At 30.3% G+C, this 21,829-nt stretch overlaps 1 protein-coding gene and 1 long non-coding RNA gene across 2 annotated transcripts; one reads left to right on the plus strand and one right to left on the minus strand.

Annotated features, from left to right (window-relative positions):
* Positions 1 to 2,796: 2,796 nt before the first annotated feature.
* LOC121235116 lies at positions 2,797 to 3,151 on the plus strand. The gene is made up of 2 exons (XR_005934518.1): positions 2,797 to 2,862; positions 3,018 to 3,151. It is a non-coding gene; the product is annotated as an uncharacterized LOC121235116 (long non-coding RNA).
* Positions 3,152 to 12,235: 9,084 nt separating this feature from the next.
* Positions 12,236 to 12,796, minus strand: LOC121235563 (ATP-dependent DNA helicase PIF2-like). Its single transcript, XM_041131907.1, has one exon. It carries the CDS (start codon positions 12,794 to 12,796, stop codon positions 12,236 to 12,238), a length of 561 nt encoding a protein of 186 aa, XP_040987841.1.
* Positions 12,797 to 21,829: the final 9,033 nt, after the last annotated feature.

The following is a 21,829-nucleotide window of genomic DNA, read 5'->3' on the forward strand; positions in this document are numbered from 1 at the left end:
TTCGATTTTTTTTTTAATCGAATGATAAAAAAATAATTTTAAATGTATTGATATATTTTTTTAAATATTTAAATATATTAAAAAAATAATTTTATAACTAATAATAATACTGAAAGTGCTACTCGAACAGCAGAATAGCACCACCCAATAATTATATTTGTATGGACAGTTGCAGCATTAATAACTGGGATAAAGTGGTCCAGAATATGTACTGTTTGGGACGCGTGCATGGTTTTGGTTACCAGTGAATTGGAGATCACTCTGCAATGGCAAAAGACGAGAAAAAGATCAGATGTGGTAGCTTTAAATCACTATCAATGTAAAGTCCGATCTAAAGACTAGCTACTAGCTTGCAGCTTCATATATACTAGAATATTAATATGACTGAGTTTATTTGACGTTGCAGCGCCTTAGGACCACATGCATATATATAACACTAGGTCGGGAGGAACGTGCCTAGTTGAGTGAAACAACTTTTTTTTTTTTTAACAAAAATAATATGGTTAAAAAAAAAAGAATTAATCAATAATTTAATGATTGAAAAATAAATAAATTTTAGCAAATATAGAAATAAAAACTATAATAATTAGAAAGAAGGGACCAATAGGTCAATACTGCCATTTTCAGAATCGACGGAAACAGAAGAAATGAAAAATCACTTTTACCCCTTATCATTCATAGGTCATATATATACATGTGTGAAATTATTTATTGTAGATTATCTGAGTAAGTCTCTTAATTAAATTGTATTAGATATTTCTTAAAACTGGATAATGATCAACAAATATTATAATCCTCAAATGTCGTAATCTTTTCATCATCTTATGATATAATATTTTATAATTATATGTAAATTATTTATTATATTTTATTTATAAATCTATCATTTAATATAAATTTGGTAATGAATAAATTTTTTTATATATAATTATATATATTGAATTTAATTTCAGAGTTGGTGATCACTGAAGTACATGGGAATTGAAATAATATAATATAATAATATAATATAATGGTTAAAAGGTAGAAAATATTATTGCATGAAAGTCTAATAGTGATATTCACATTCTATTATTACTCCATTTTCATTTCCCTTTCCCTCCCAATAATATATCCTTTTTTTTATTATTAATGGGTTCTCTCTTGCACAGTCCCACCACAGACAACATCCAACCCTTCCCTTTCCCTTCCAATAAATTTTACCGTTTTTAATGTTTTTGTCATTGAAGATCTCAAATCATGACAATATCCAATATTACAGAGCTTGGCCAAACATCGAGACTTTCGTTTGGACGAACCTACGGCTTCGGGGAACCAAAAAATAAAAAACTCATATCGGTTATGTCTTTTGGCTAGACAAATGAAATAAAGAAAAAGAAACACACGCGGACCCACACGAAGAAAAGGAAGAAAACGTACGGCTTGGTTCTTCCCTGAGTACATTTAATTATGTTGGTTAATCCTATTCCGTTTATCTTTTAAGAAACACAAATAAAGAAGAATTAAATTTTGCAAATGTTTTCTTTTAAATGTGAAGAAGCTGTTCACATCACAAATCTACCAGTCTCAATTCTTATCTTGAATAATTGTACCCATCAATTTGTTCATCCATTATAAAACAAAACGATCATAATTTAAAACATTATCATTCGGCAATTAAGTGTAATTTAACACTGTCTTTGGAGTCTATCGGTGGTGGTTGACCACCCCCATGGGATCAGAGTTTCGACTAAATTACCAAACTTTCATATTTAACAACCATATGGATATACATATGAGAGATGTTAAAATCAATTCCACCAAATTTGGATCATAATATAGGTAAATACCCCCCATCTGAGCTGCCTAAAACCACTATACATAAAACGTAAATATATTTTTACAATTCATTCATTTACGTGCAGGGAAGTTAAGGAGAAAAAGAAGGTTTTGTTTGATTCTCGAAAAAGTAAAGGAATAACACTTGAAGAATAGCTCACTGATTAAAACACATTGAGAATGTAAACTACATGAGTTTCCTCCTTTTTACGTTCATTTCAATGACCGAAACAGAGAGCGAAAATATAAAGATGCACATATTAAAACGTCAATACATGAATCTCCAATTATTAAGTCCAAGATTTGAAAAAACAAATCTCCACCTCCACTTCGCCGAACTTAAATTGAACTATACAAATAGCTGAACCCAACTTTACTTCTTTTTTTCTTTAATCCAAAACAACCAGTGTAAATGACCAATTTTTTTAAAAAAATATTGCCAGGGAAAAAAAAAAGAAAAGAAAAAAACTACAAATTAGACTTTCTTTTCATTTCCCACGTTTCTCAACATCCAAACAGAAACTGAAATAATGAGGCATAGAGATAGACATAGAGGTCACATGTTGAATACAGGTGGGAGGGAAGTAGATCTCCACAACGAGAATTTCCACATTTTTTGCCATTTTTGCTCGTTGCTTTCCGTCTCACTTGGAAATTCAGATTCCGAACAACGACTTCATTTCTTTCCCTTGCAGGGTAGCTCCTGGTTTGAGGCAAAGATGGGTTAAGAGAGAGAAAAAATGAAATCTATGAGAGATTCTCAGAAAGAAGCTGTGGTGATGCTCAGATGTAGGTGCTCAAATGTCTATAAAAGATAAACTGGCGCGCAACCGGTGCTGCCCCTTCTTCCTTTTCCTTCGTTCTTTTTCTTTCCTCTGCCTTCTCCTTCGCCGAGCACTGAGAAAATGGGTAAAATATAAAAACTAAATAGTTGTAAGAATGCTTTACCTTACCCATAAAAGCAGGAAACACAGAACAAAACTCCTTTCATTTGCTGCAGTTGTCAAAACCAGTCACAGCCTTGGCCTCAATCATAGCTCTGAGGTTTTCAAAACCAGTTAGATCTGGACCCCCACGAAACTGAAGATGCAGTTGATCAACACAAATCGAACACCACAAACCTGAAGATGAAAACATGCACATCAGACAAGCAAAAAAAAATCAACTTCAATGAAATAAAAGGAAAAAAAAAAATCTAGGTTGTCAAAACCAGTCAGATCTGGACGCCCACGAAATTGAAGATGCAGTCGATCAACACAAATCGAACACCACAAACCTGAAGATGAAAACATGCACATCAGACAAGCATGAACATCAAACTAAAAACACGCACGTACAATAAAATCATGCTAATAATCCCCATCTTGATGCCGTGTTTGGCTGCTGAGAAAAAAAAAATTAAAAGTTTTGAAATTTGAAACCCATATCTCTATGGGATGAGGGAGGTTGCATCTGGTGGCTGGAGGCGACGCACGACATCGCTAGGGCTGTCGTGCTCCGTGGTTGCTGATGGCGGCAAGGGCCGTGAGGTGGAGAGAGAGAGAAGAGAGGACGTTAGGTTCAAGATTGAGAGAGAACTCAAAGGAGAAAGGGAATCGGGGAATGAGAGAAAGAGTGATCTGCATTCAGAAATAATAAAACGAAGAGAAATAGTAGTAAATAAAAAAAAAATCACAAAATCTGACACAACTAAAATTATCTCTGCCCTATGCACTGACTATTGACCCACGAAAGAAAAGTCTTTTTATGGGTCTTTTCTCTCAGCTTTTTCCCTCATCTTGTCATCTATAGTCTTTTTTATCTTTTATCTTTCATTCTTTTTAGGTGTTATGTCAGAGATGGATGGGTTGATCGATAAAAGTGAGGGATAAAAAGGTAAAAATATGAATAAAACAAAATTAACTGAAGGATAAAAAGGGTAAACAAATAAAATAAAGAGATAAAATTGTAAAAGTGCGAACATAAGGTACTATTCTCAGACTGCGGTAGCAATTAACTTAGATTTAATGGGAAGATAACGGAAAACAAGAATTTCCATTTGGTGGGGTTAAATAGCTACTTATGTAATAGAAGATATATATATGGTAATTTTGTCATTTATGTCAGTCATATTATTTTCCTGCTAGGAAAGAGAGCAAGGGTACTGTGCTTTTTGCTGATGTGGCACCCTAGATTTTTTTTTCTCTCAAATTTGAAAAGCGATTAGGGTTGTCGCATGGCTCAGGCTGCAAGCCCTACAGCTTCGATGGTGGGGCAAAGTGGTGCTGTGAGGGGTTCTGGTCAGTGCAAGACGATGAGTTTGGAGGGACGATTGGGGGGTGCATATAGGGCTTCTTCTAGAACGGGTTTTGTGGATATTCTAGTGGCTCGACCTCAAGTGCTGCCAGAGGTTGACATTCCAATCAAGGAACCACGGTTTTCGAATGGCGAGATGTTTTTTCTCTTCTCCAAAGCAGAGATAAAATAGTCGGCAAAACCGTTTCACTTCTCAATGGTATTGAAATTCTTACGAAGAATGCATTCTCTGGATCATGTGTGCGGATTCATTAAAAAACAATGGGGATTGCAATCTATGTTTATTGTCGGTCAGCTGAAGAGCCCTCGCAATATTCTCGTCTGGTTATCCAATGAAGAGGACAGTGGATGCCGAAATTTGTTGAAGAGGAAAATTTACCTGTGGTTCTAGTTTGGCTATCTTTTTCGGGTCTTCTACCGAATTTTTTTCATGAGTCTATGTTGAGGATTATTGGTGGAGGGTTTTGGACGATATTTGAAGCGAGACAATACAACGGCACGTGTGACTCGTGTCAAATGATTGTCTCTATGAACAAAAATGTGTGTAACTATTATTGTATATCTAGACACCTCAACTTCCGTCGAATCTTGAGAGAAAGTTGAGAGCGTCACATATTGCTTCTTTAGAAGCATGCTAATTAAATTAGTTTTGTCATCCTCCTTGCTTAGCACAAGTCTCGTTAATATAAATTATTTGACTAAACTCGATCTCTTTTCATCAAATAAGAATTTGAAATACTTGATAATTTAATATGGTATCGAAATAAAAATATAGAATTTGAAACTTCATGTTCGTTTAGTTGAATGAATTCCTATTCCCCTCGACGGGATATATATATATATATATATATATATATATATTTGTATATAGGGATTAAGAATAATAGTTAGATTATTAATTAAAATTAAATCAAATGAGATGAAGTGAGCACTTCTGATATTCCAAGTACTTCTACTTTGGGAACTAGATCAAGTCGTTCCTTAGTGCACGCATGGATGATGTTTTGTAGAAGTTCGAGGCATCTGATCTCTTCAATAAAGTCAACCTTCCTTCCCCTAAAAAGAAGACCAATGCATCATGCCAAAAAGCAAAAAAGACGCAAGTAGAGGTTAGTAATACTATTTATCATTTTAATTTTTTTTTATGATATAATATTAGATAATTAAAAATTATTTATTATATTTTATTAATAAAATTTTTATTTAATACTACATCATATGAGATAATAATAAATAAATAAATAATAAATAAATTTTTTCTTTATTAAGACGTTGATATTTACGTACGTTTATCTTCTAATTAAGACCTGTTTTAGTCAATTCCATATATTACACTGATAAAAATCCATCTCATCATTCGACTAAATTTAGGTACTATGCATGTAAAATTAAGAACTCGTCATTCTTAACAGCCTATCATTAAGCTGCTTCTATGTTCCAAATTTAGCTTTACAAGGAAGTAACTAAGCTCATCTAAATTGAATTCAAATTTAATCTTAGTTCAATATTTAAACACATAACTCTTAAATCATTAAGAGTATTCACATTCGATTTCCTTCAAAATTTCCTATAATTTAGCGCAAAACCACATTTTCTAAAATTTTTTTCTAAATTTTACTCATCTTTCAAAAATCTTCTACATCCAATTTCTTATATTTTTTTTCTATTCTATTAAAATAATATTTTTCCTATTCTTTCTTTATTACTTTTTTCTCAATAACTACTTAATATTTTTTCTTATGTTTTGAACTATTACTCTAGTGAATATTTAAAAAAAATTAAATAATTTTTTTGTGGATATGATAATATTTCTAAATTTAATTTTTTATATTTTCGTAGTTATTTAATTTTTTTTTAAATTATTATTTAAAACTATAACAATTATGAGTATGACAAAAAATGTAGATGATTAGAAGAATAATTTATTTTATTTATTAAAATAAAATATTGATAAAAAATTATTTAGGAGATAAATAGTGATTTTCTATATTTAGAAAATTAAAATTATTGCTCATCCCCAAAACATTTCTCTAAAGTAGGAATTCGTATATATGTAGGGGATTTTAACCAAATCCCTAAAATTTTCCTCAAATTATAGGGAAAATGTACCTTTGTGGTACCAACTGGAAATGCTCTAAAAATCACTCAACTCAATGCCTTTTTATACATGAGATCCATAATATTTTTCAACTCAACACCTCTTTATAGCTATACGATGACTCCATAACCTTTTTCAACTTTTTATAAATATATATAAATTTAATTTAGCATCTAAACACATCTAAATTTATCTTAGATAGGTTCTACAAAACTCACTCTACTATCTCAACTCATTACTATTTATAAAGAACTCAACTCAATATCCAAACGCAACCTAATTCACTCTCTCTCTCAATATATAAATATATATATATATATATATATATATATATATATATACACGTACATGGCATATCTTATTGTACACACGCACACACCTTTAACTCTTCGTCATATTCTTTTATTAATATCTTGGTTAAGTGAAAATTGAAGGCTGGATATATAGCTTATGATAAATAAATAAAAAACAGTTATCTTTGGATCGAGCATTAGTAGTGGACTTAACAAAATTTGGCCAAAATTTGATTAGAGAATTCATTTTTATAAATTTATCTAGCCATTTTCAACAACTACAAAATAACAGACTCTCCAAACTATCACTATTCTATTAAAATATTGATTTTGACCTTTTCATTTATTTTAATTCTAATTGTAATTTGAATATTTATTCGTTATTATAAAATTATACCATTAATTTTCTAACATTCTTCTTATTCCTAACGGATAAATTTTCTAACGGTCTTTTTTTTTACAACAATTATATTCTTTCAACTGATATATTTTTTCAACAATCTTATTTTTCCAACAGTCATATATTTACAACAGATATATTTTTTCTATAATATTTTTGCACGGAAGGAACAACAAGCAACAGGAAGAGAATGTTTATGGTAAAAATAATATTTAGCTAGCCGATTTTGCTAGTAAATAAATCTTAAGCTAAAATTACTGTTCATTTATTAAATCCATTATAGTGAATTTTTGTGCAACCCAGCTAAACTTTGGCCAAAATTTGACTAAAGTTGAGTCCACTACTAGTGCTCCTAATCAATAAAAAAATTACTTATCCTAAAATAGAAAAACTGCTTTTGCACACCCAAAATCATTTTTTGTATAAATGCCAACGGATATATTTAAATATTTTCTTCATGATTCCGCCAAGATCGGTCTCTTCTTTAGTTGGGACACAATCGATACATGAATCGGATTTTGGAGGGATTTTATTGATCAGCTATTGCAAACAAAGGATCAGCAATATATAACTAATCGTGCTAGGTCTGGATGGATCAAGCCAGTAGAGTGAGTATATAATATACTAGTAAAGGGCAAACACGTGCATTGCACGTGTGCCCAGTTGTGACAATATAAAAAATATTTTAAAAAATAATATTTATGAAATCTAAAAATATGTAATAATAAAAAATAAGTTAATACATATAATTATAAAATGTAATTGTTTTGTTTATATTTTATAATTCTTATTCATTATAAAAATAATCATATATATAATTTGTAGAGTATTCATGATTATAACATAAAAATTTATACGAACATATTTATAATTACACAATGTTCTGTTATAGAAAAAAAAGTGACTATTGGAATGAAAGCATTATCATTATAATTACAGATAAAAAGTAAAAGTTATCTCATAATTACATATGAAATTTTTATAGCTATACATCATAATAATTGGAAATGTAGAAGAAACTTTCTGAAATAGTTATTCTGCTGTCTCAAGTATGTCATTGACAGATAATACGTTAAGTTTGTTTTGGCGCAGCTTCCCAAATTCATTCATAGATGCACCTAAAACAATCATCCACTGTTTATCTTGAATCTTATTTGTAATGTTCTCTATGTACGAACGATCCTCCTGTAATGACAAAAATATATAAAAAAATAATTTGTTAAATTTATTAAATGTGTCTAAAAGTATAAATCTTAGCTACTCTGCATGTTGTACAATATATATTGTTGTACAATCAAGAATTCGTTCCACTGTAGGTTCAAAGGCTACTACTGCGATCGAGCTACTGTAATCAAATGCCTCTAAATAGACATGAGATCTAGGAATAATAAATAAGTTATTATCTCTTGGTATTACCCAATAGTATTTTGTAATTATAATGTAAAATTTGTTAACTTGAAAATATCATGATGAGTATTTACCTTGGTTGTGCAGTTGTTAGTTCCTTACAATTATAGCATAAAAACTCTTCATCTTTCTCGTATCTAGTGGTTTTACTACAGTTTGTACATGATAAGTAAAAAAATGGTTGATGCAGATCAGATATTGTAAATTTCCCTTTAACCAGAAATGTTGATCGCTGCATTAAAATTGGCAAATAAATATATAAAAAAAAATGTAATATTATCATGTTAATAGAAACTAATAAATAATCAATATTCTAAGTTCAAACATATGAACTGTTTTAAATTGACAATACAAAAATTATAAATGTAAATCACACATCATAAATCTGACTTCAATCATGTATGTATTAAATATATCAATAAAAGTTTAGTATTATTATATTTAGAAAGATGCGCTGTTTGAAATTTACAACATACAATTTAGAAATTCTTATCCTCCATCTCCATTTTATCCTGACCAACCTCCAATGTCCATATTTTTTTCAAATTCACAATATCTAATATAGAAACATGTATTGTTTCAAATCCATAAGACACAATTGAGAAATTTCTACTTTCCATCTCTATTTCATCCCAACCAACCTCCAATCTCCATATTTTTTCAAATCTATAAGACACAATTGAGAAATTTCCATCCTCTATCTTCATTTCATTCCAACCAACCTCCAATCTCCATATTTTTTCAAATTCACAATACACAATTTAGAAACATGTACTGTTTGAAATTACAACACACAAATAATATTAATTGAATCATAAGAAACAATTAATATTTTAAATTTAACCACATGCATTTTTTCAAATTCACAAGATATATTTAAGAAGTTTTTACCCTTATCTCTATTTCATTCTGAACAATTTCTAATCTTTATATTCTAAATCTACAATAGTTAATTTAAAAATATGCACTGTTTGAAATTCACAACACATAATTCAGATATTCTTATTCTCCATCTCTATTTTACCCCGACCAACCTCCAATCTCCATATTTTTTTCAAATCCACAATATCTAATATAGAAACAGGCACTGTTTCAAATCCATAAGACACAATTGAGAAATTTCCATCCTCCATCTCCATTTCATCCCAACTAATCTCTAATATCCACATTTTTTGAAATCCATAAGACACAATTGAGAAATTTCCATCCTCCATCCTCCATTTCATCCAAACCAACCTCCAATCTCCATATTTTTTCAAATCCACAATACACAATTTAGAAACATGTACTGTTTGAAATTCATAACACAAATCAAAAGTTTGCATCGTGCATCTCCATTTCATCCCGACCAACCTCCAATCTCCAAATTTCAAAAAAACATAAGAAATCTAAAGAAGTGAAAAAGATAATTGTTTATAACAAATAAGATATGATTTTAAGTAATAAAAGTATACCGTCATTGCTGGTATAGACTTTAAGGTTTCGGCAATTTCTGATATTTTTATTAATGGATTGGTAGAACCGCCTGAAGTTGACGCGCCTGTCCTATTCAAATTTTTGGCAATTATTTCTTCAAATAACAAATTGTTTTCTGTTGCCCTAAACATTTGAATTGATAAATAAAGTAAAACATTTAAATAAGAATAAATATATATTAAACATATAGGATAATATATTGACAGAGATTAATAAATTGATAAAGGTTAATATAAAATTTATATTGTATTTAAATAACAAATATAATAAATCAATTTAAGCATATAATTTACCATGTACATAATGAAACGGCAGATGCAGAAAAGGGTTGAATAGTGAAAACCCCATTAGGTCGCGATGATAACGATAAGCCTACATTATAGACATGTATAAATAAATATATAAATGTAAGATAAATAATTAATAAGAATGTTGATATTAAGAAAAAAATACCATTATACGAAGAGACTCTGATTTTTGTCCCAAGAATAATTGACTTTTGCATAATAACATTACAAATTTCAGGGCATTCATCATGAACAAATTTGTTCCACATTGCCAAACGTAGAACCTTTAAACTACAAAAAATAAAAACAATGTTAGATTCACAATAATAAGAGTATTATAAGATATTAAAGTAAAAATTTTATCAATATAAAAATATATATATTCATACCTTGAATCGACCACATATATGTCTTGCACCAATGATTTTCCATGACTTGTGTTAACCTCTCTTGGTGCATTTGTGTTAATTGCTATTGCCAGAATATCTAATTTATAAACTTCTTATTATTATTATTTTGTAATAAGAGAAACATATAAAGATATTGATATATTTATATAATACGTATCTACTTCTGCATCTGTATCCTTGTACATATCAAGTTGATTTAAAGGAACAATATTATACTGGTGGTTTAAGCGATGATTCGTCGTATTCAATATTTTCGACAATGGTTCGAGAATTAATTATCCACTGAAGCTCATATGCCTCCCTTCTATGTCTTGCATCTAATGGTTTGACGAAGGCATTAGCAATGTAGTAGGATTGGTATACATTGAGCGTGTCATCACGTAAGTCAATGTCTTTTTCAAAAATGACTGCTTGCACACGATTTCCCTATAAAAATATAAAAATGAAATTTATTTGTTTAATTCTAAATCACAAATAAGACAATGATAAGTAATGAAATGGACTTTTTTCATACCTCAACATCCATGAGTACCAAATTTTGATATCTTGTAGGAGAATTTGAGCTGCACGTTTTGGTGACTTCTCAGCAACAATCATTTTTATTTTTCAGTTTCTGGTATTTTGAGTGATATCTTTAATAGATTTATAGATGGTCCGCATGTTTACTGCAAAGAAAACTGCGAAAATTAAGAAATGTTAATACATAACATAGAATCTATAATATTAATAAAACAAATGAGCAAGTTTATAAATAATAATGACGTTAAAAGGATCTAAACACTTACATTATATCACAATGAATTTGTTAATTTCAAGAAATTTCTATATACAATATTTTTTGTATAATTTATTTCACAAACAGTACTTGATGTTGGTCTTATAAGCAATTTTACTGAATCAGAAGTTCTAGCTCTCGATAGTGCAACATACAATTGGACATGTGAGAAAACAGACTCTGGTAAATATATTCCAATATAATTTAATGTTTGTCCTTGTGATTTATTTATTGTCATTGCAAAACTCAATCTAATAGGAAATTGTGTTCTTTTAAATGGGAAGCCATTAGCTTCATTTGTTTCTGGTAAAAATGGAATTCTAGGTATAAAAACTCTTTTACCACTGTAGTGGCCAGATGAAATCTGTGCGTCAATCGTATTACGACTAAAATTACAACATGTCAACCGTGTTCCATTGCATAAACCTTCTGAAGGATTAATATTTCTAAGTAACATAATAGGACAATTTTTCTTAAGTAACAATTCATGCGGTGGCAATCCGTTCGGTGTTAATGTATTTAAAAAATCTTTCATAATTCCCTGTTTAGATACATCAACTGTCTCGTCAAAACTATAATACCGTACTATATCGCCAGGGAATCTGTCAATGAGAATAGCATTTATTTCGTCGACTGATCGATTTTTTGGAGTTAGTACAGCCCGATTTGCCATCTCTGTTAAATTGTTTGAATAGTTTGACATATTTCCATAAACAGCGTCTAATAAAAAATTTAGAGATTCAACTTCGTTGTTATAACGGATAATCATTTGTTCTGGAATTTTAATATTTTCATCGATTGTTATTGAAGCATTGCCATTGCTAACTTCGATTAGATATTGTGAGAAATTAAGATCCAATCTAGCTCTCATATTTTCTGTTAATTTGATTTTTTTCAAGATAGACCATATGTAAGAAGAAGCCAAGCTTGCATCAATTTGTTGTTCTTTTGTACTCTTACGAATTACAGGTAATACCTACCGAAAGTCTCCACCAAAAACAATAACTTTGCCACCAAAAGGGAGATCTATATCATTTATGTCTCGTAACATTTTATCCAATGCTTCTATGGAATATTTTGTAGACATAGGTGCTTCATCCCATATAATCAACTTTGCAAGACGTAACAATTTAGCAAGACTTCCTTGTTTAATGACATTACAAGTGCTATCTTTATCTGCATTTAATGGAATTTTAAATCTTGAGTGTGCTGTTCGTCCCCCAGGTAAGATTGATACAGCAATACCCGATGATGCAGTTGCAAGTGCTATCATATTTTTTGACCTGATTGTAGCTAGAAGTGCTTTGTACAAAAAAGTTTTACCAGTACCAGCAGGACTGTCAATGAAAAATGCAGTAGACTCATTTGATGATAAGGTTTGTAGTATCAAGTCATAAGCGTTCTTTTGTTCGGAATTTAAGGAATTTGATGCAAGTAAGTCTTCTATTGGAATTGTGACAGTTCGCTCGTCATCAATTTCTCTATTGATAAATTTTTTGACATTGTAAAATGTATCAACAAGAGCAAAATGATACATATTTATATTTTTTTCCATAGATTCAAGTGTGGAAGCAATATTTTGCAAAACCATTCTTCTAACATTTCCTAATGGTATGTTTGTTGCAAGAAAATCGCAATCTGTAGACATTTCTTTTTCAAATCGTTCCCAGAGTTGTTTTGGATTTGTAGGATTGCAATATGCTAAAATTGTTGAGAAAAGACGTCTTAAACTATTTGGTATTTGATATAGACAGGCTTCTTCTAAACAATCTTCTAGACTGCTATCTTTATCTAACAAACCATGTGAAGTAACTGCTTCGCGATATGTTGGTAGGACAACGTTATTAACTGTTCTTAGTTTTTCAAACGATATTGGTCCTCTTATATGATTTAATAGTATTCGTAAATAATATCTTTCGCCTTCAAATGGATTAGCTGTAATAATTCGACCTATAACAGTTTTCTTCTTTCTTGGAGTCCAGATTTTATATTCTGGATTCCAAACAAATTTTTGTGAAAATTCTCTATATAACAAATTTCGTGCATTTTTGTCGATTTGATTCCTATAAAAAAATTGTGTTAACATTGATCTATTCGACAGACCTGAATTTAAGACAGTGTTTAGATTTTGATGTGCAAGAAAAGATACTAAATGTTGATTCTCAAGGTGTAAATGCAAACTATAAACTGATGGATACATTTCATTAAGTGTGAAACCATATATCCTCCACATTGCTTCCGGTGGAGTAATCCATCTGCCAGTTTGAAATTGTTTAATTTCATCAATTTGTTCGTTATTTTCTTCATTCGTAACATTGAAAGCAATGCGATCATGTTCTTTATAGATATATTTATATAAATATTTAACAGCTTTAATTGTAGAACAGATCTCAACGTTAATATGACAGTTGTATTTGGAAAGGAGGTATGGATTGTACGGAACGACCTATCGATTGTCTAAATTTTGTCCTCTAATTTTAGCGGTGATTCCGTTGTTACGACGTCTATACAATGGAAAACAATCTGTTCCAACAGTTGTTGTAGGTGCAAATTCTTTAGGATATTGATTTTTACAAATGCCATTTTTTTTCATACATACATTGGTTGTATTCAATATTCCACAAGAACCATGCATCATATGTTTAACCACGGCCTTATACAAATGTAAATTACTTGTTCTATCAGGTATTTCTGCTGAAATAATTTCATCAAAAGTTTCAGGGGTATAAATTCTCCAATCTCTCTGAAGTATAATTAGGAAATGAACATGTGGTAAACCTCTTTTTTGATGTTCAATAGTGTAAACATATGCTGTAATTTTGTCAAAAATTTGTTGTTTGAACAGATCAATTTTTAAGTCTTCTAATTTTACTCTAAAGATTCTTGCGATTAAATCAGGACGATTTTGAACATCTTCATGTGGATTTAGTTGTTCTAAAATTTCATTCCAGTTTGGATTGCATGTCATAGTTAAGAAAATGTCAGGTTTGCCGAAATGTTGAACTAAAGTCATTGCTTCCATATATCTTTTACGCATATCTCTTGGACCTCCAATAAAAGATGAAGGTAAGATAATGCGTTTTTCAATTTTGGAAGCATTAGTTTCTCCAATTGAAATACTATCTACAATGCCTTGATATACATCTGATCTAATTTCATGTTGTTTTGAATGAAAATAATCTAATCTTGATGTTTCCATTTTAATGTACATGTCAACAACAAATTGTTGTAACAAACGACCAGATAATAATAAAATTGATCTATATGTATCTCTCATTTGTAGTCTAAAACAATAGTATTCCCGACAAGAAACTGTAGGCAATTTCTTCATTTTTTCCATGACTATTTGTTCATTCCGAAGAAATTCTTCTGCGCTATTTGAATGTTCAATATGATGAGATTCTAATGTTTGGGTGTTTAATGATATTGTTCCTCTTTCAATTTTCTTGATTCCTTGATGCCAACCCAAGTCACCGAAAGGAAACAGTAGTGGATATTGTAACGGATCATAACAACAAAATAATATTGAACAATATGACTACCACCTGTTTGGATGAAGACAATAATATCTCTGCCTTTTTGTTCAGTAGATGTGTCAGTTTCTATCCATATAGCTGCAACTTGTGATACTGAGGGAGCATTATAAACACGCTGATCTAAATCAACATTTGATCTTATACGAATTGTATGGTTTTCAAGATTTGGAATGTTGTTGAGCATTCGGAAGAAGTGACAATATGGATTAACATTAAGTATAGTCATCAACTTACCAATGATAGAAGCATCCAATCTTTCTGCATTGTCTATACGGTTGTTTAGCTCATGCTCAGTGTCATAGAAATATAATTGTAAATATGAAGGATGTCCATCTTCAGGGATTAAATTTTTAATGTAATGATATATTTGTCCTTGAACTCTAAATGTGTAAATTGCTCTGTTTCTTCTACATAAGTCTGCATCAAATTTAACTCCAAAAGACGTGAAAGCGAATTTATTATTGTATGTACGTGCATATGTACGGAAATTTTCGGACTCAGTCGAATCAGAAGTAAACAATTGATAAAGCTCGTCTGAAATTTGATTACAAGTCAATGCTATTGTCCTGTCAGCACAACAGAAGCCATTTGACTCATGATAAAATCTTCTTGCTCCACAATATTGACATGGAATAACTGATGGTAGATGATTTGGCTCCAAAAATATGGTTTTCAATACTTGTCTAAAACAAGTATTCCCTGTTGGAATATTGACAATACTGTTAGAAATATAAGTCCTTAGCCTTTCTAAAGCAGATCCATTTCTATTCACAATATTGTCAAAACTGTGAGTGTTTGAAGAAGATTCAATTTCTCTTATAGAAACAATTTCATCATCCCTTGAAATATAAGATAAATTATGATAAGATCTTGTTTCTATTTGATTTCTCTTATTTTGATTTTCTTTCAGCTCAGCATACATTTTTCTCTTCTTTCGACGTATTTCTTCTTTCTTCTCCTCCGATTGAGCACCGTACCAATATTTTTTTGGAACATTTTCTCCATGTTCTTCATAATTTAATTTTAAAGAATGTTAGATACAAATTAATTAAAAAAGTCTTAATAGAAATTGAATTTTTTATTTAAAATAAGATTGACCTACCAGTTGGCATTTTTATGACAAGATAGGAATATCGCAGCAATCTTATGAACTAATAAGAAACCAATAACAATTTGTCAAACATGTAAACATAAAAAGCACATGAAGAAGATTCGAAGAAATAAACAGTACATTTGTACAAATAAATGCATTAAATATTATAAAATATAAAAATAACATTTATTTGTATAAACAATATTAATACATACCTGGAGACAAGGGCAAATAAAAAGTCAGTGGAAATAGAGCTAAACAACGAACAGCGAGACAAGTATAAAGTGACAAAACCAAAGTACCTGTTATAAAGAAATATATTATATAAGATCACATAATTATTTTAATAATACATTGTATTTTGTTAAATAAAGCTGTACTAACGTATTAGAATATAATCTATTAATATTTTTTTATTTAAATTTAATTATAATAAGTGATTATCTAACTCTCACAAACATAAACAACTATATAATAACAAAAATTTGTGAGATTGGAAATAAAACTTACTTAATATTCTAATCTTTTTCTTTTATTTTTATATATATATATAGATTGAGTAAAAACGGTGGCGTTTTAAGGAGAAGGAAACCCTAAATTCATTAGGCAGTATAAATAGGGCGCTATAATCGCAGCATCTCATTTCCTTTGCTTCCAAAGTTTTCTTCGCTCTCTCTCTCTCTCTCTTTCTTTCTTTCTATGTCTCTCTCTTCCACTTCTCTCATTTCTTCCTTCCTGTCTGTATCATCTCTCTTCTTCCACCCTATTCTTAACAACAAAACACAAAGCTCTCTGTATATTCTATTTCTTCCTGTCATAGTCTCAAATCTCGCCAATCTGACATTTTTCATTTGTTATGACAAATTATTGACATTGCATGAATTTAACAGACAAATTTAAGAATTAAACAATAATGTATTAGACATATAAATATGGCATATGAATAAATCAAATAAATATTACATAATAAATATAAAAAACATACTTTAAATAAAAAAAAAAAAACAAGAGTACCAGAAAATAAAATAGAGGACAAACAAAAGTACATTGCTAAGTGCTAACTAATTTAATTATACACAAATAATTTTATACAGATTATATTAAATGAATTAAATGAGATAGTATATCTTAAAATAAAACAAATATATTAAAAGAAATTAATATGATTAGAAAAAAAAATTAATCATACAACAAAAATACAATGTGAACAATTTATTTTGAGTATAGATACATTTATATAAGATAAATAAAAAATTGAATAACATTTTTTTAAATGATGTAGAAGATAACATACCAAAAAGTAGAGAAGGAGTAAAAAAACAGTGGAAGTAGAACAAATTGACAACAACTGGAACAAGGAATAGTTAACTAAGAACAAAAGTAGCAAATTTGTAAAAAAAAAAAAAAATACATTAGAAAATATTAGATTTATATTAATAAAATATATATTTTTAGTTTATGGAAATTTATATTTATATTTATATTAATAAAAATATTATTATTAAACTCAAATATTCATTGAAAACGGCACAACCCATTCCATTCCAGTTCAAAAACGGCACCGTTTCCATTAACAGCAAACCCTAATTCTACATTCACCACTATAAATATATCGTTACTCGCCTCTTCCTCCATTTCGTCGATTCCAGAGTCTTCTTCCCTCTACTTCTCTCGCATTTTCCTCTGCATCTACTCTCTCTCTCGCAACTCCTCTCTCTTCTTCTTCCCTCTCAGTCTAATCTCTCTCTCACAACTCCTCTCTCTTGTTCCTGTCGATCTCTACATCTTCTCTCAACAAAGAAACAAAAATCACCACTTTTGTTTTCCGAAATCTTAGGAATTTGAAGCTCCATCTTTCAGATCTAACGAGTTTTTTGCTTGTTTATTTTCTTTGATGTGTGTTGGTTTGATCTGTTTTTTTCTTTCTCTGTGGTGGTTTATTTATTTCGCATAATTTTTTTTTGTGAACGAACAGATCTGAGATATTTTTTCTCACATTTTGATTTTTTTTTTTGTCCGATGGGTTGTGGGTTGGTTTGATCTGTTTTTTCCTTTCTCTGTGGTGGTTTATTTAATTCGCATAAATTTTTTTTTTGTGAACAAACAGATATGAGATTTTTTTTTCTCACATTTTGATTTTTTTTTTTTGTCCCATGGGTTGCTGTGGCGAATATTTTGTGTGGAAGCATTTTTTTTTTTTACGATGCCTATATAGATCTCTAGATCTGTAAAAATTGTCATCCCTATATTTCCTTTTATTTTCTGATTTTTCCCAAGCCTCTGAAACTCTACGAATTTGAAGCTCGATCTTTCAGATTGGGGGTTTTTTTTTTTAATATTTTTTTTCTTTCGCTTGGTGTGTGCTGGTTTGTTCTTCTTAGTCTGTTTTCTCTCATTTTTTGTGATTGTTACTTCACTTCGTGTGAATAGTTTTTTCTCAACCGACACAAATTTTAGATTCTATCTTCTGATTTTTATTTTGGTTGTAGGTCTATTTTTTTTAAATGCATGAAGATCTCTAGATCTATTCTTCGGATCTATCGCTGCGATCGTATTTTTGTTGGCAGGTATTTTTTTTCTCAACACATAATAATGTATTCCTTTGATTTTCTTTTTTTTATTTGTTATTTTGATTTATTTTTGTGTTTTGGGTTGCAGGGGTTTTTTTTTTTTCGTTGAAGGGCTTTTTTTTCCAAATTCCTACAAATTTGTAGATTTGTTTTGCTGATTTAAAAATGTTAATATTTCCTTATTTTGTTTTTATATATTCTTTAGTAGCTGTTTGTAGTTTACATTTTAGGGATGGCCATATGTAGTTTTATTCTTTTAGTTTGTAGTCTATAGTTTTTTAAGTTGCATGTGTAGCAACTATCTCATAAACACTTCATGGTTTGCATTTTAACATCTGTCTATATGAGAATTTTATTTTATAAGTTTTAGAGATGACCATATGAAGTTTTATTCTTCTAGTTTGTATTCTGTAAGTTTTTAATGTTCATGTGTAGCAAGTATCTGATAAACACTATACGGTTTGTATCTTAGGTAGTTTGCAGCTTGTAACTTTTTAATTTCAAAGTTTGCAGTTTGGATTTTAACACATCTGTTTATATGAGAACTTTATTTTATATGTTTTAGGTAATTATTCATCTATTTTTAAATATTGAGTGCTATATATAAATAGAGTGAGTGTGTCTATATATATATTATATAACATTTCATCTATATATTGCATATAAAATATGACTCACTCTGTTTACAGATGTTGTTTTTATTTTTTGTAGCTGTAATTTCTAGTTTTTACATTATTAGTCGTACCTAGATTTTTTTTTTTACTTCCAATTTATGCTTTCTTTCTCACGCAAATGCTTACTATGTTATGAATTTACGTTATAATTTTAGATTGTAAGTATTTGGTCTAAAATAATCCAAGCTAATTTTTTTTTTTTGTTTTTTAGTTTGGAATTTAATCACATGTGTACTATTTCATTAAAGCATAGAAAAGTTTATAGTCATCCGAGCACAAATACAAACTGAAAGATATCTAGTTGATTTCGAAATTCACAACTAAATTTAGATTTGTTATTCCAAATATTAATGCAACTTTTTATTGTTGTTCTTTCGTTTTGACTATTTTTTTTTATTTACTTCTAACAATTAATTATTACATATAAAAAAATAACTGAATAAATAATCAGAAATATTTAGTTCAGAATAATAAACATGAAAGAAGGGAATAATCAACATAAGAAGACTTATTTGTGAAATCGAAAAACTGAGAGGCAAATTTAAAACCCAGAGCGGAGAGATATTTTTGTGAGGAACGTTTTAATGTCAGCAGTCTATTTATAGTAAATAACCAAGCGGCAAATGGTGAAAGCAAAATTTATTTTCATTCCCAGCACAAAGCGGTGGAAGCTGTGTGAAAAACTAAAAGCAAAATTCAGTCTGCTAAAAAAAAAAAAAAAAGGTATTAAAATTAACAGGGAAAAATTATTCTCATAGGAGCGGTGGGAAAAGATAGAGAAGAAAAATCTAGAAGAAAAAAATCTAGATAGAAACGGCGGTAAGATAAGATAAATAATCCAGAATCTTTCAGAAGCTACACAAAGTATTGCACGAAAAGAGGACATCAGCGGAAAATGAACAGAAAAGCAGGGGTCAAAAGGGTGAAAAAAATAAAAGAAAAGATAGACGGGAATAAATATAAAAACTAAGGATAAGAATGAAAAAAAATAAAGCAAGAGGTGGGACACAAAGGGAAAAAAATGTAAAAGAATGGGCAAAAAGGAAAAAAAATTAACAAAGAAGAACGCAACGCGTCGAAGAGGAAAATGAATTGAAAAACCAGGGATAAAATCGGAAAAAAAGGTGGACGACAGCTGCTTATAGCCGCTTATTACATATAAGATATATATAATATTATAAGTCGACATTTTTTGAAGCTTAAGGATGCTAGCAGGCTGGCAGCTATTTTACTTAAAAAGGAAAAGGTTTAAGCACCATTATAGTTGACCTTTTGATGTCTGTTTTAAATTTATTTTACTCAATCTGAGAGAATAAAAATTAAATGGGTCTGCTCAGTCAACTTCAAATTATCGCAAAAAATTAAATAAAAAACGCAGGTTAATTATTTTGTTAATACCAGGATTACCATTTTTGTGATATGTGAGATGAGATAAGATTATATGATAGATATGTTCAACATGGTAATCGAACTGTCATGGTCATGATCTGATTGATCATGATGGTGTTTTTAATTTGTGGTAGTTGATTTCGGTTTTTGTTTACTTTTTCATACCGTTTCATGAGTAAATGCATGGAGATCTTTCAAGCTAGCGCAAGTAACATCCTTTTTCTTTCTGAGCAAACAATATTTCTAAGTGCAGGGAAAGTTATACATAATACATATGGCTAGCTATGGTATTCTTCTTCAAGATAAGCTCTAACATATGGAGAAGATCATGAAAAGTCTCTGATTAATTGCCAATTCCAGGACTCGGAACTGACTGCGTTAAGATACGATCCATGGCATGATCATGATGAGCAAAGAGCTTTTCATTGATAGCCATTAATGCATCGTGATGATCAGTACTACCCTTTTCACCTGATGAAGAATGTGGGCTAAGTCCCTTGGGAAGAGCTCCTGAAACGATGCCATCATCCAAAGAAGACACCTGATCCGGAATCGACACACGCAAAATGTTCCGACCATCCATGGATGGCAAATGGATAACAAAAACAAAGAGGCTGATGAAGAAAATAGAGCTCAAACGAGCCATGTTGAGAGCAGGTAAAGTAGGAGGTAAGGTTGATGAAATTATGCAAAGAAGGTAGGGAAATTAGGTGTTGGATGGCAAATTGGTGGGATATGGCCTATTTATAACCATGCAAACTTGGGAGAAAAACGGAGAGAGAGAGAGAGAGAGAGAGAGAGAAGCGTGAGGGTAAAGTTAGTCGGCCAATACAAACACGTTTGAAACTGATATAAAGGAGTATTTTTGTAGAATTTTGCAGGAAAACCTCTACTTTACAAATTAATGACTAGTGGAAGGTGTGTTAGGTACGTATGAACTAAGCCGCCGGCCTTCGTTTCATAGCATTTCCCCCGCACCTTACACTGTCATCACTCCATAACTCTGCATACATGGAAGAAAGCTTACTCAACTAAGTCCTTTAATTTCTTTCTGCATGTACATACATTCCAACAGCATTCAAGCACTCAACTTAGGTGGAAGACCATGATTTTGGTTTGGTCTTATAGACATGTTGTTTTCACTTATTGTATAGACATGTTGTTTTCACTTATTGTAGGAAGGTTTACTGATTCAATGGATAGCAGTGTAAGCAAACGAAAGCCTTGAAAATGACAATAAACAGTGCTACTTTTTAGTGGTGCCATTTTGTTGGTAGCGTCTGAGGTTTCACAAGTCGAGAACCCTAC

This window comes from Juglans microcarpa x Juglans regia, chromosome 6D, assembly GCF_004785595.1.
Source record: "Juglans microcarpa x Juglans regia isolate MS1-56 chromosome 6D, Jm3101_v1.0, whole genome shotgun sequence".
NCBI classification, from domain to species: domain Eukaryota; kingdom Viridiplantae; phylum Streptophyta; class Magnoliopsida; order Fagales; family Juglandaceae; genus Juglans; species Juglans microcarpa x Juglans regia.

Excerpts from the sequence above, each read along its gene's own strand:
- LOC121235563 (XM_041131907.1), bottom strand. The coding sequence starts at position 12,796 with ATGTATCATTTTGCTCTTGTTGATACATTTTACAATGTCAAAAAATTT.